At 39.8% G+C, this 14,328-nt stretch overlaps 1 protein-coding gene across 6 annotated transcripts in view; it reads left to right on the forward strand.

Annotated features, from left to right (window-relative positions):
• The window catches only part of ttc28 (tetratricopeptide repeat domain 28), a 235,723-nt gene that overhangs the window by 198,740 nt on the left and 22,655 nt on the right, over positions 1-14,328 (forward strand). For all 6 annotated transcript variants that reach the window (XM_083569228.1, XM_083569229.1, XM_083569230.1 and 3 more), the window contains 3 exons: positions 6,035-7,376; positions 8,802-9,325; positions 13,571-13,680. In XM_083569228.1, the coding sequence (XP_083425354.1) occupies positions 6,035-7,376; positions 8,802-9,325; positions 13,571-13,680 (1,976 nt within the window). The remainder of the gene's footprint in view (positions 1-6,034; positions 7,377-8,801; positions 9,326-13,570; positions 13,681-14,328) is intronic.

Consider the following 14,328-nt stretch of genomic DNA (forward strand, 5'->3'; position numbering starts at 1 on the left):
TATATTATCATTGTAATACTTGTATTTAATTAAGAATAAAGCACTTTTTCATGAGAAATTACTTTGACAATATTGCATTATAGCTTAATATCATATTCTAATAGAGGATAAAAAAGGCAGTCAGGAGTAAAGAAAACAAAAGCAAGCAATGCTACTGATAATATAGATATTTTGAAATAGCTCACTAATTATGAACAGGGATTGTAATCTAAGATTAGCTGGGATAAGGTGAATAATAAATTATAATAAGAGTTATTCTGATATAGTTATTCTGTGGTAAATTCCAGGTTACGCTACAGTATGTTGGTTACATGTGTTGAGGCAGAATTCGAGATTTTCTATAGGCTGTAATTTGCTTAGGTTTTGATCTATGTGGATAGGAGATGCCGCTGTCAGTCAAAATGCAATTTACCTTTCCATTCTCCTGCAGCCATACAAAGCTCAGCCATATAGAGAATTCAATGTCAATACGTCTGCTATTTGTTTGTCTTCATTTCTGCCTTAAGCTTTGCAGAGCACTAGAAGTCACATGATGGAATATTGCACCATGTTTGATGTCTGGATTGTCAGGAGACAGGAAGCAGTGAAAAAGGGCATTAGTACTACAAAGGAAAACAACTCTAAGGATATTGCAGTATAGTTGTACATCTGCTCTGATTGTAAAATGTTGATTAACAGAAGTTGTGATGTGCTTTATGTGTATATATAAATACAGAGCCTGTCAAAGGTTTGGAAACACTTTTTGTGTTTTATCGTTTTAAAAAAAACACATGAGTGTTCTTTTTGTTCATACGCAATAAAATAGGTCATTTACGGTGTGAAGATTTATTTCGACCAAACAAATAAAATATATAAATGTATATACGTTAAACTTTATTATCATTGGAAAATCCTCCCTCAACATAAGTAACAGCATTACACACTTCTGGCATCCAGACAGTTAGATTCTCCAAACATAAAATATGTTTGGAAAATATAATATTTGCATCTTGCCGTGCCTCTTGTAAAACATGTTCTTTGCTAGATGGATATTTCTTTGTGAAATTGTGATCCAGTTCCAGAGCAGGTTTTAGGTTCTGTGACTGGACAGGCCATTCTATGATAGAAAACATTTTAGTGTTTGCTCTATAAATCATGCTTAGAGATCTTGGATCTCAGGTCATTGTCTTGTTGTGGGACGAAGGTGGTTCCAATTTGCCGCAGTCCAGATGGAATTGCATGGCATTGAAGTATGGAATGGTAGCCATGTTGGTTCAGTTTTCCTTTCACCTGGAACAAGTCTCCAACATTCTCTGTTCCAAAACAACCCCAAATTATTAGGCTTCCACCTCCCTGTTACATTGTGGGTGTGAGCCAGTCTGTTAGCATTTTTCTCTTGTTCTCTGTTTTACATAAGTTCTTCTGTTAGAGCCAAAACTGTGACATTTGGACTCATCTGTCCACACAACATTATTCTATTTATTTACTGTCCAATTCTTGTGTCTGTGCCCTTTACCTAGTTTTTAGCTTGCAAACAAAAGGAAAAAAATGTGTCTTAAAAACCAAACAAAAAAGACTAGGTGTTTCCAAAGTTTGACAGCCATTTTACAATTGTGCATATATAAGCCTTTACTTACATGTGTCATGCAGATTACTGCAACTTTATGGAATTGTTAAGAGCTGGGTTTTCCCTGCTGAGTGTGTTCGGACACTGTACATGAAAACAGGCTTCATGCACAAGGGAGGTACAGAGTACAGCCTTTGTTCTCATAAAATTGTCTTTGGCTATGCTTCCTGGAAGTAAAACAGACGAAAGGTTTCTTTTCCCGCCAGAATTTCAAGAAAGATGCAGATGTTCCAAGTCGTTTAATATTGCAAATGTCCTCCATTATTTAAAGTGCAGTGTTAAGAATTTAACACGGTTCGCAAAATGAAAACTGCTTTAATCTTTCATTGTAAGATTTATCAAGTTTGTGTCAGGAGAAGCCTAAATGCTTTGATGAGGAGTTAACTTTCATGCTAATTCATTCTAAACATGGCAGTGCTTATAGGGAGAAGATGGGACAAATGGGCCATATAGCGCATATATATATATATGTGTGTGTGTGTGTGTGTGTGTGTGTGTGTGTGTGTGTATATATATATATATATATATATATATGTGTGTGTGTGTGTGTGTGTGTGTGTGTGTGTGTGTGTGTGTGTGTGTGTGTGTGTGTGTGTATATATATATATATCCATCTATTCCATCTATTTATTTATGCATTATGTATTTAGTTATTTGAAATAGTTTCAAATGTCACTTATTACAGACCTATTATCTTTTTTATATTTTTGTTTCTGCTGATCTAATGTCAGTGATGCTGGAGCTGCCTGCATATTTTCACATGGCCATTTGAAGCCTAAATTATATTCCATATTCTATCATGTGGAGCAATTGCCTGGGGCATGCTGTAGTGTTAATGTGTGTTTGGAGGAACTGCCCTGCACCCAAGTCCGAGCTGCTTTAAGCCTCTCCAATGGTGCGGACAAATGAAACTCCTCAGCATTTGCATTCTCCGATTTCGAAGTGGTGCATTTTACCCCGTTTATGCGCCTTTGATGATGTTGTTGCCCTGTGGTGAGCCTTTGAGCCTGTTTTACCTACATGCTGTCCCATTGTCTACAGATGTCAATTACTGGAGGCTTTACTTTTACGCCGCTGTAATCCTTTAAGAGCAGAGGCACTTTTCACTTTCTAGCCATTCATTCCTCTTACATTTTATACATACCGCTGATTAAGGTGCTTGTGTGTGCTAGTGAAGACTGATGCATGCTGTGTATTTAACGGTAATTTAGCATTTGAGCCCTCGGTGTTGGTTTTGAATGCATTAGCATGTTCATGTAAAAGCGCTGCATGCATGATTAAGAACAAAAAAGAAAAAGAAAAATAAGCTACATATACAAAATAGTATGCTATAATTAAACATATATAAACACGAATCAGGCAATACATTAATGGCCACGGTTTAGGCATAACATTATGACCACCTGCCTAATATTGTGTTGGCCCCTCTTTTGCTGCCAAAACAGTCCTGACCCATCGAGCATTTAACTGCATTTACTTCTTCAGCAATTTGAGCTACAGGGGCTCGTCTGTTGGATCGGACCACACGGTCCAGCATTCGTTCCCGACGTGTATCAATGAGCCTTCTCCACCCATGACCCTGTTTCTGGTTCTCCACTGTTCCTTTCTTGAACCACTTTTTATAGATACTGACCAATGCAGACCAGGAAGAGCCCACGAGATCTGCAGTTTTGGAGATGCTCTGGCCCAGTCGTCTAGCCATCACAATTTGGTCCGTGTCAAACTCACTCAAATCCTTATGCTTGCCCATTTTTCCTCACATCAACTTTAGGGAAAAAATGTTCCCTTGCTGCCTCTGTGTATATATATATATATATATATATATATATATATATATATATATATATATATATATATATATATATATATATATATATATATATATATATATATATATACACACACACATACAAATATATACACATATACACACATATACACACATATACACATATATATGTGTGTGTGTGTGTGTGTGTGTGTGTGTGTGTGTGTGTGTGTGTGTGTGTGTGTGTGTTTTTACATGAGTTACAGTAGTAGCAGTCTGCCTCTTGGGACACATGCTACATTCACTGATTTGACAGTGTTCACTGTTCCTTACAGTACATGCTGTGGACAGAGCATTAGCAAATGTATATCCAAGACCATTCGTGCAGAAACATTTCCCCAATTGGCTTCATGAGTTGAGCTTTTACCACAGAGATCCAATTATGAGCGTCTGGAACTTTTTTTTGGAGAGTCATGGGACTTTTCCTCAAAGCCTGCTCTAATATAAAGCTTTATCCTTCAAAATGAGAAATCACAGGGTTAAGTAATAATAATTGGTCAGAGAAAACTAAGGGTCATTTAAAAGAAAATATTTGATGGAAAGGTCACCACCTTTCCATTAAATATTTTCTTCTAAATGGCACCTTGGTGTACAGGTTTTAGGTTGGCACTGGCCCTAATTGGATTTTCCACATGCTGCTAATTTTGCTTTGGCTTACTCTGATTGACAATGAGCAGATGGGCATCTGTTCACTCCATCCATTCTCATGGCCTCCTCCACCTCACGCTCACTCATGCACACACAATGCTGCTGCTATCTATATAGGAGCCTGGTCCCATTGTTATGAGGAAGCTTGATGCAATCAAGACATTTTATGTAATTATGTAAACATATCAGAAACATGCAGAGGGTTGAGATTGTGAAGTAGTTCATGAATTTTTCTTTTACGTTCATCAAATATTGTTTTAAAGTTTAAAGCCTAAAAATGTGAATGGAAGGCTCCAGAAAATAAGGGTACGAAGCTGTAGCAAGATTTAGCTCTGAGGTCCCGAGATTTAACAGCAATAACATCAGTAGATCAGTGGTCGGTGATTAAATCATCAATACAATAGCACCAAAAAATCTAATTATTAATGATATAAAAGTACACAGTTTTTGTGGCTGTTAAATTTCCATCCATTCAGTGTTTCTCTGTTAAAACCAGGCTCATTGACAAAGAGCTATAAACATCAGCAGCACGCTGTTTATCATAGCATGTAGCTTGACTTTTTCACAACTCTAGGCTGCCTAATCTTCTGGGTTACTTCTGGTTTCCTTCCATGCCTGAAAACATTGCAGTAGGTGAATTTACTGTACTTATTTCCCCCAAGTGGGAACAAGTGTGGACACTCAAACATTTTTGCCTCACACTCAGAGAGGCTCCAGATCTCCAGCATTATAAATCAGCTACTGAAGATGCAGACAAGTCTGATAAAAGCATCAGCATGACTATAAGTTACAGAGTGCGCTAGTGTCACTGGGGTGTCGGAAAGCGGGTCTGTGTGTAAATATCTACATAAATATATAGATATAAGTACTGTAGAGGGGGTGAATGGACATACTTCATGTAAAGGAACTATGAACAGAGGTTCAGAAGGCTAGAATCAATACTCAAATACTTAATACTCGTGCACAGCACATTAGTGTCATCTGTTGATGACAAGCCATTTAGAAAACACTGGATCCTTACTCCCGATAATAACAGTTATATCTTTATGTGTGACTATTTGTTCATAAATTTCCCTTGGCTTTAGGCTCCCAAGTGACAGAAATCATTTTTGGTTAGTACAGATATACCAATTACACAAGCATTGCAACCAGCTGCCCACTGTTAGTCCACACTCTTGAGCTCTGTTTTCCACTCATCCCAGCACTTTTCCTGATCCATCTGTACTTAGCAGATGGCACTCTGGGTCAGTGGGAAAAGGAACCGATTAGGGCATGCTGTGATCTGCAAGAGAAATCTCCTGAACCTAATATTAATGTCTCCCACTACTCTTGCACTCAAATCTATTTTCCACTGTATGTATTCATTAGCCTTCACCACTTCACCACACTAGCCAAAGTATCCCATCATACACTGGGAGCAGAGGGCCAGGATATCAGAACCACAGTGGTGGTAATTATTTTATGGAAAAGTACAAAGACAACAACAAAGATCTTAGAAGTCCTCGTAGGACACTCGAAAATTAAATGTTCTTGATTTTTATTCTCTCGACTTCTTCATCCTCTGGGTATGAATAACTTTGGCATAAAAGGCGCTGAGAAGAAAGCAGAGATAGACCTTTTTTATTCCAAGATATTTTACAAACATGCTCTTAAATTATTAAACACTTTGCTTGAAACTTGTTTTTGGCTTTTGAAAGCTGCAGTAACATGAGATGTTTCCACAGACGGTTGCATGATGTTTGCTCATGATCATTTCCAGCATAGAGATCACGAAATAAGTAACTATTCACAAAACGTTCTTTGATTGATTTGATGCCAAGACGTTTCTTGTAATCAAACACAATTTCTGTACTAATTTTGACAGAAATTGAATGAACATGTTTACATTGAGAATGCTGTTGTTCTTTATGCATTTTGGAAACTGATCAGCATCTTCTATCTCTTTTATATAGGAATCATTCACCAGATGAAAGGAGATTATGAAACAGCTCTCAAACTGCACAAAGCTCACCTCTCTATAGCTCAGGAGCTTAATGACTATGCCGCCCAAGGCAGAGCGTATGGCAACATGGGTAATGCCTACAATGCACTTGGTGTCTTTGACCAGGCTGTACGCTACCACCGGCAGGAGCTGCAGATCTCAATGGAGGTTAGCGACCGTGCATCACAGGCCTCCACCCATGGCAACCTGGCTGTTGCGTATCAGTCTTTGGGGGCACATGACAGAGCCTTGCAGCACTACCAGAATCATCTAAACATCGCCCGTGAGCTTCGTGATATCCAAAGCGAGGCCAGAGCTCTGGGGAACCTGGGGAACTTTCACTGTTCACGAGGAGAATTCCCACAGGCTGTGCCCTATTATGAGCAGTATCTACGACTTGCACCAGACCTGCAGGACATGGAAAGTGAGGGCAAGGTTTGTCACAATCTGGGCTATGCACATTATTGTCTGGGGAATTTCCAGGAAGCCGTCAAGTATTATGAACAAGACCTGGCTCTGGCCAAAGACCTTCATGACAAGCTGAGTCAAGCCAAAGCTTATTGCAATCTAGGTTTGGCTTTTAAAGCTCTAGGTGACTACAATAAGGCTGAAGAGTGCCAGAAGTACCTTCTGTCCTTGGCCCAGTCACTGAACAACTCACAGGCCAGGTTCCGTGCTCTGGGAAACCTGGGTGACATCTTCATTTGCAAGAAGGATGTTCCTGGTGCTGTTAAATTTTACGAACAACAACTGGCACTAGCACATCAGGTCAAGGAGCGCAAGATGGAGGCCAGTGCTTATGCCGCATTAGGTGCTGCTTACCGGATGCTGCAGAAATATGACAAAGCCCTTGGTTACCATACACAAGAGTTAGAGGTTTACCAGGAGCTAGGGGACATCCAAGGTGAGTGCCAAGCCCATGGGCACCTTGCAGCCGTATATATGTCTTTGGGCAAATACAGCATGGCTTTCAAGTGCTATGAAGAACAGCTGGAGTTGGGCCAAAGACTAAAGGACCCCAGTGTGGAGGCCCAGGTCTACGGCAACATGGGTATCACCAAGATGAATATGGGTGTGATGGAGGAGGCCATTGGCTACTTTGAACAGCAACTGGCCATGTTGCAGCAGCTCAGTGGCAATGAGGCAGTGCTGGACCGCGGCCGTGCCTATGGCAACCTGGGAGACTGCTACGACTCGCTGGGCGACTATGAGGAGGCAGTTAAGTACTATGAGCAGTACCTTTCCGTGGCACAGAGCCTCAATCACATGCAGGACCAAGAGAAAGCTTACAGAGGGCTGGGCAATGGACACAGGTAAGATGCTTTTTTTGTTAACTGTATGTAATTCAAGACGATTAATATAAATCATTGCAACATTTAAAAGTATATATTTTTTTGGATTAGGATTGAACTGATTTATTATTAATGCTGCAACATAGTGAGGACACAGTTGCAAATTCTAGGACCAGAAATGTAAAATCATTTAGTGTTTTCTCAGAAATACCCTGAATACCTGTAAAATCTCCATTATACGCCTGCATACATTCAATACACATTAATACTCATTGGATTATCTGTGAATTTATTAGTAACACCGGTACTATAAACCACAAGACCAAGCGTGATTGACAAACCTGTCAAGCTGCTCACAGAAGTTCCTATCCTCTATCTTGTTATGGCAGTCTTGATGCAGCATACCACCCATCATCTTTAATTAACATCCAATCATTTGCTTAAGTGCTCCACCACCATCTCTGAGTCCTCTGTCCATTCTGCTTACCCCACCTACTTTCTGGTAAATGTATTGACATGTGAATTGGGTTGATAAATGGGCTTCTGCAGTGGCTGATGGGAAGATGCAACCAGCTGAGTTGTAACGGCTGGGGGTGGAAGAACCCCATATTGGCCCTACAGTATACCAGTTCCAGTGAAACTATCATTCATCAAACACCCCCTGTCGTTCTTGCTGCAGCCCACAGGAAGGTAAATTACATTGTCAGCAGGGACAATGCGCCAGGTTTTTCCCCCATCGAGAGAAAGCTCGCCCTCGATACTCGAGATGCATCCAACAAGAGGCTCATTAAGGCCAGACATTAAATGCTGTTTGTTTCATTTACATTTGACAGTACTGATGGCAGTGTAATTCCAAGTGACTGCATCACAAGGTGCAATGATGCATGGCATCTTAAATAGCAAATGTGTCCCAGCAGCCTCTTTGCGTGAATTCAGTCAGGCCTACTAATTCCTCACAGAGACAGTGTTGGATGATGTTTTCCACATAAACCTGCAAAGATACTTTTCTCCAAAAGGACTCCAAATTATGTAGTGATGAGATACATTTCTCATTCGAAATAAGACTATGGGTAGTGGATTACATAACCCCCATAACATTTTATTTTTAAAATAATTCATTCTGGTCATGTGTTATGAGATCTTGTGGGACTCGGGTCTCGGGTACTGTAAACCTGGAGCAATATTGCTTCTATATTTTAAGTCTCAGCTTTAGATTTTTCTTTTGTTATAAAAAGAAGAAAGTATTTATTTGCATTGCATTTCAATGGCAACACATTTTCTAGTTTTAAAAATTATTATATTCTCTAATTGATTTGTATTCTGATATAAACTGTAGTTTGTCAGAGAACAGTATGTAAAAAGGCAAACAACAAATCCAGAACCATCTCATTTCGAGTGATATATATATATATATAAAACTTGTATTGTGCTGCCTCTTCCCTTTAGGGCTATGGGCAACCTGCAACAGTCGTTGGTGTGCTTCGAGAAACGCCTGGTAGTGGCCCATGAGCTGGGAGAGTGCAACAACAAGGCACAGGCGTACGGAGAGCTGGGCAGTTTGCATAGCCAGCTGGGCAACTATGAACAAGCTATCTCATGTCTGGAGCGCCAGCTAGCCATCGCTCGTGACACTTCTGACCTATTGCTTGAGGGCCAGGCCAACTGTGTCTTGGGCGCTGTCTATCAGCTCATGGGAGAGTACGACACTGCATTGCAGTTTCACCAGCGAGACCTGCAGCTTGCTGAGGAAACAGGAAGTGCAAGCTGCCAGGGCAGGGCCTACGGCAACCTGGGCCTTACCTACGAGTCATTGGGCATCTTTGAGCGTGCTGTGGTGTACCAGGAACAGCACCTGAGCGTTGCGGCACAGACAAACGACCTGGCAGCCAAGACTCAGGCTTATAGCAGCCTGGGACGCACACACCATGCCCTGCAGAATTACTCACAGGCTGTCATGTACCTGCAGGAAGGTGAGTCAGAGAAACAAAAATGCATAATAATACTTTACACTGAACAACAGCTAAACTAACAAAGTAGATCACCAAACACCTTGCAAATGAATAATATGGAGGCTATCATTAGCTGATAATTATAATATATGATACTATTTTTGCTCTTTTATTTTTACAACTATGAATATGCAGATTCTTTTTTTATCCTGTCAAAAATACTGATAAATCTATTTGTTATGCCAAACGCTTCTCCTGCTGAGAATTATTCCTTTTGAGAACAGGCGGTTAGGATGGAATATTATAATTGTAACCATAATGTGAAGAAAGAAAAAAAATTGCTGCAGGCTAAATGTTGTTGAAAGATTATTTAAGGAGGCATGTGACAAGTTGAATTTAGATTTTTGATGGGTTCACCCTCTACTATTCTCAGTTTTTTTGTGAATGTATCAGAACTACTTTTGCCCTTTGACTGGGAACGAAATTCAATTGCTTGTTTCATTTGCTTTCCATAAAATCAGAGAGAAGGACACTGTGGGATTGATTAACTGCTAACCATTTAACCACAGACTCATGGAGAGTTCACACTCTCAAGCCATAAAGGAGACGTTCAGCTGTGCTGTGGATTATAATAGGCATATATGTTATCAGCATGATAACTTAAGAAGCTGATGGTGGGGAAGGAAATGAATAAAAAAAAAAAAAGCTGTTTGTTCTTAACAAAGCATAGCATTCTTGTGTCTGACAGCCAATTAGCTCAATGTGGCTTGAACATGTGTGCAGAAGTATGATTGCATGTGTGTGAAAGTCAGCTGTAATTAAAACTGTACAGTGTACAGAGCTGCGCTTCTCATGTAAGAATGTGCAAATGGCCCTGCTGTGAAAAAGGCCACCTATTCTTTCCATGTGTCCTCACAGAATAAGTGTGAATGTGTGCACGCATGTGTGCGATGTTTGCACATTCCTGAATTAGATCTGCATTCGGTGTGTGTGTGTGTGTGTGTGTGTGTGTGTGTGTGTGTGTGTGTGTGTGTGTGTGTGTGTGTGTGTCCTTGTCCACTACATTGATCTGTAGAGTCTATAAAAAGATTTTACTTTTTGTGAGCCTGTGACTAGAGCATGCACCTTTGTTTGGTGAGGGAGCGAAAGTAAACAAGTGTTAATACAATGCTCAAGCTAGCATGGAGAGTGGAGTGCTTCCATGCTGCTACGTATGTGCATCACTCTTTAGATACACTGGCTGTAAAAATAAAAAAATTAAAAAAGGCACCCAGATAAGAAAACAGAGCTGCTTTAGTTTATTATCTGCCCATACTGATATCCTGACACTTTTCTTATTTAGACTCGTCTGTTAGGTTATTCTTTACTAAACCCACTTCAGCCCAATCTGATAAATAGCTTAAATAAATATGTTGCGGGGGAAAAAGTAGATGAAAATGTTGTAGCATCACACAATACAAACAGAGAGATTTAGAAGGTGATTGGAGGTTATATGTATAACCCAAGCCTTTCCAAATATGCAGAGGAAAAGGTAAGAACAAGGGTAAAAAAAATTAAAAACGAAAGAAAGTAGTAGTGGGCTGAGAGAATGTGATTTGTGGTGAGAGATTGAATAGGCATAAAAATTAGGGCTTTGTTTTTGCCTCAAGGAATTGTTTAATATGATATAATTAATCAAACTAATACATGGATAAATAAATAAATGAATGTTTATGAACTCCTTTTATATATAAAATGCAGATTAAAATGCTTAAACATTTTACCACACACATGTCACACTCCATATTTGGCTCGAAGCCTTGTTGTATTTGACTCATAACATTGAAACGGCCCACAGTACCTACCACTAACATTTCTACACAGAAAAATAACAACTATATTGCACTCACCAACTTCTATAAACAATTACAGGGGACAACAACAACAACAAAAAACAGATTTATTTATCTACCATAATTTCCGGACTATTAAGCGCACCCAAATATAAGCCGCACCCACTGAATTTGAGAATTTTTTTTATTTTGAACATAAATAAGCCGCATCTGTCTATAAGCCTACATTGAAACTAATAAACTTTACACAGGCTTTATTGAAAGACAGCGTCTGTTACACGGCTTGTATCTAAACAGTAGCCTACCAAGAAAGTCATTGTTCACTGTCTTCCTCCTTCCTTTCACAACTATTTCTCTCGAGAGTTTTTCTTTTGGCATCGTCGTGTGTTTAAAAATCATCATCGGTGAAGCTTTTCTCCTGATGCCGTGCAGCTCAGAACACAGGTGAAGTGTGTTTTTTCATGCCCGGTCGTTTTCAGCGTGACGAATGATTCGCATTTCCTGTAGACAGTCCGAGTGAGCGGCAGGTCAAACGTCAGAGGAACCTCATCCATATTTATGATGTGGTGCGGCCCGATTCAGTGGGAGCGCATCTGATTTAATATAAAGAGTTTCATTGGTTCACCTGAACCCGTCCACAATTTCATTGGTCTAATGTTATGGGGTTCAGTTTTTTTGTCTTGAAGTTTGTGAAACCGGAAAAAAAAAACTGAAAAATCTATAAATTAGCCGCTTCATTGTTTAAGCCGCGGGGTTCAAAGTGTGGGGAAAAAAGTAGCGGCTTATAGTCCGGAAAATACGGTAGTCATTTTCCTCACATGTAAAACCACATTTAGTAGCAATAATCTTTAGTACCTCTTTCCTCTAAGTTTCTCAATGTCTCACATCATTTCGGAGACTTTTTGTCCAACTTTCCTTTACAACATTGCATCAGTTCTTTGATGTTTTAGGGCAGGGGTGTCCAATCTTTTCCACAAAGGGCCGGTGTTGGTCCGCCCAAGCAAGTCAGCACCAAATTCTACCTGTTTAAATCTAATGATTTTTATTTTCAATGACTATCAGGTTTGGCCCTTGATTGGTTGGAATGAAAACCTTCTCCCACACTTGCCCTGTTTGCAGGCATTTATTTTTGCATGGCCTTCTTAAGAACTTTGACTTTTGTCTCATTTACCATCTCGAGCTTTCCTTCCTTAGCCATTTAGATTGAATTTGTTGGTGTGGGATCCTTGCCTTGTAACATGAACCAATTTTGGCACAGCTTAAGCTCCTGGACATATGGCTAGAGTTCATCTTCGTCTCAATGACTCCAAGTTTTCCGTGGTTGAAAACAATCCCAAATGATCACCTCTCCACCACTCTGCTTTATAGGTGGTATGTTGTGTATGTGATGAGGTGACTGTGTTTGGTTTTTGTCAAACCTTGTGCTACGTATGATGTAAAACATTTCCACCTTGGTCTCAGCTGCTCAAAGGATACTTTTGTGGTCCTTAATTTCCAATCTTGTAAACAAAATGCAGCCATACACTTTTTTGAACATAAGCATTTAATGTGCTTACCATGGCCTGTAGGTCACAAAGTGTAGCTTTCTTTAGATTGTTGAGCATTAAATAATCTGAACTTGGAGTTAGAATCATGCCAACTGTCTTGTACGTTTGTATTTGTAAACATTTGTATTTGTTTTCCCCTTCTCACGGGAAAAATGGTGAATGCGGAATTGGTTGGAGACGGCCTTATAACTCTGGCCAGATTGACAAGCAGCAGCAGTTGTCTCTCTAAAGGCAATACCGATGTGCTAAACATACCTAAGTGCTTCAGAACACCAAACTGTCCAAAATTCTGCTTTTACAGAGGTACTCTCTCTTCTTGATGAGTGACTGATTTTGTGTATTTTAGTAGTAACACCTGGCTGCTAATTAGTTTTTTATTGTTTGTGAAAACAACAAAAAAACAGGTATATGTATTATTTTTTTCTCACCAGGATATCCTGCTTAAATGTTGGCTTACTTTTTTTTTTTTGGAAAAAATTACTACCTATTGAAATCTGTTGTGTATTTGTGTATTTTGTTGTTGTTGTCAACTGAAATGAATTGTTGGTTTATATACAATTGTGAGAATAACACAATAATCATTTAGGCTTTGCTAAATAAAAGCATATAAAAAACGAACGAGAGTATACCTTGTTCCTGTCACTGTATTGAAATATGATTAGCAAAATCTATTGTGACAGGTTCTTTTTTTACGTGTTTGGGTGTGTTTAGTAACTGGGACAGGCTGACAGCTTCAATGTACTGTTTATATCTGATCACACGTTTACACCTTTAAATACTAAACAAGTCGGAAAGATGGTCCACAATAGCAGTGTGTGAAAATGTGTGTGAATGTTTTGTCTCTGTCTGTTTGTCTGTCTGTCTCACTGTTTTTCTATCTCTTTCAGGTCTGCGTCTGGCAGAGCAGCTGGGGCGGCGTGAAGATGAGGCCAAAATCCGTCACCGTCTGGGTCTCTCACTGTGGGCCAGCGGTAACCTGGAGGAGGCCCAGCACCAGGTACAGGCACACATACACACACACACACACACACACACACACACACACACACACACACACACACACACACACACACACACACACACACACACACACACACACAAAGAAATAAAACCAGCCTAGAGGTCTGTTTGACTTCACTGATTTGACTCAAGTGGCCATAACCCTACTCAAATAAAATTAGATCTTCTCAGTGTAATGTAATGACTTGCCTGAAGTCACACTGCCTGTGTGTGTATATTTGTGTGTGTTGTAAATTTTTGTTGAATTGTCTCCAGCAGTGCAATGATTTTAAGAGATACACTACGAGGCAGAGTCTGATGAACAGGAAGGCAAGCTACTCCACACCCTCCCACTTAGTCCCTAATTGATCCAGTGCTCTCGGTGCAGGCACTCAGCACACATCTCCTGTTCAGTGTGTGAAGCTCCTGGGTTTGCTTTATTTTGTGTTGTGAAACATTTTTCGAGTCGGTCGTCCCTCCCTTGAAGACGTGCACAACTTCACTTTAACTTGACCTGCTCCAGCTTTGTTTTTTTATTCCTTTGGAGTATTTTAGAATTGCTTTCTTGCCGTTCAGTTTTGGATGTCACAGGGTCGGACAGGGTCGGCAGAGGTTGGGATTGCTTTCAGGCTGCGTTGGTTTCCAT

Source organism: Silurus aristotelis, assembly GCF_946808225.1.
Source record: "Silurus aristotelis genome assembly, chromosome: 18".
NCBI lineage: Eukaryota > Metazoa > Chordata > Actinopteri > Siluriformes > Siluridae > Silurus > Silurus aristotelis.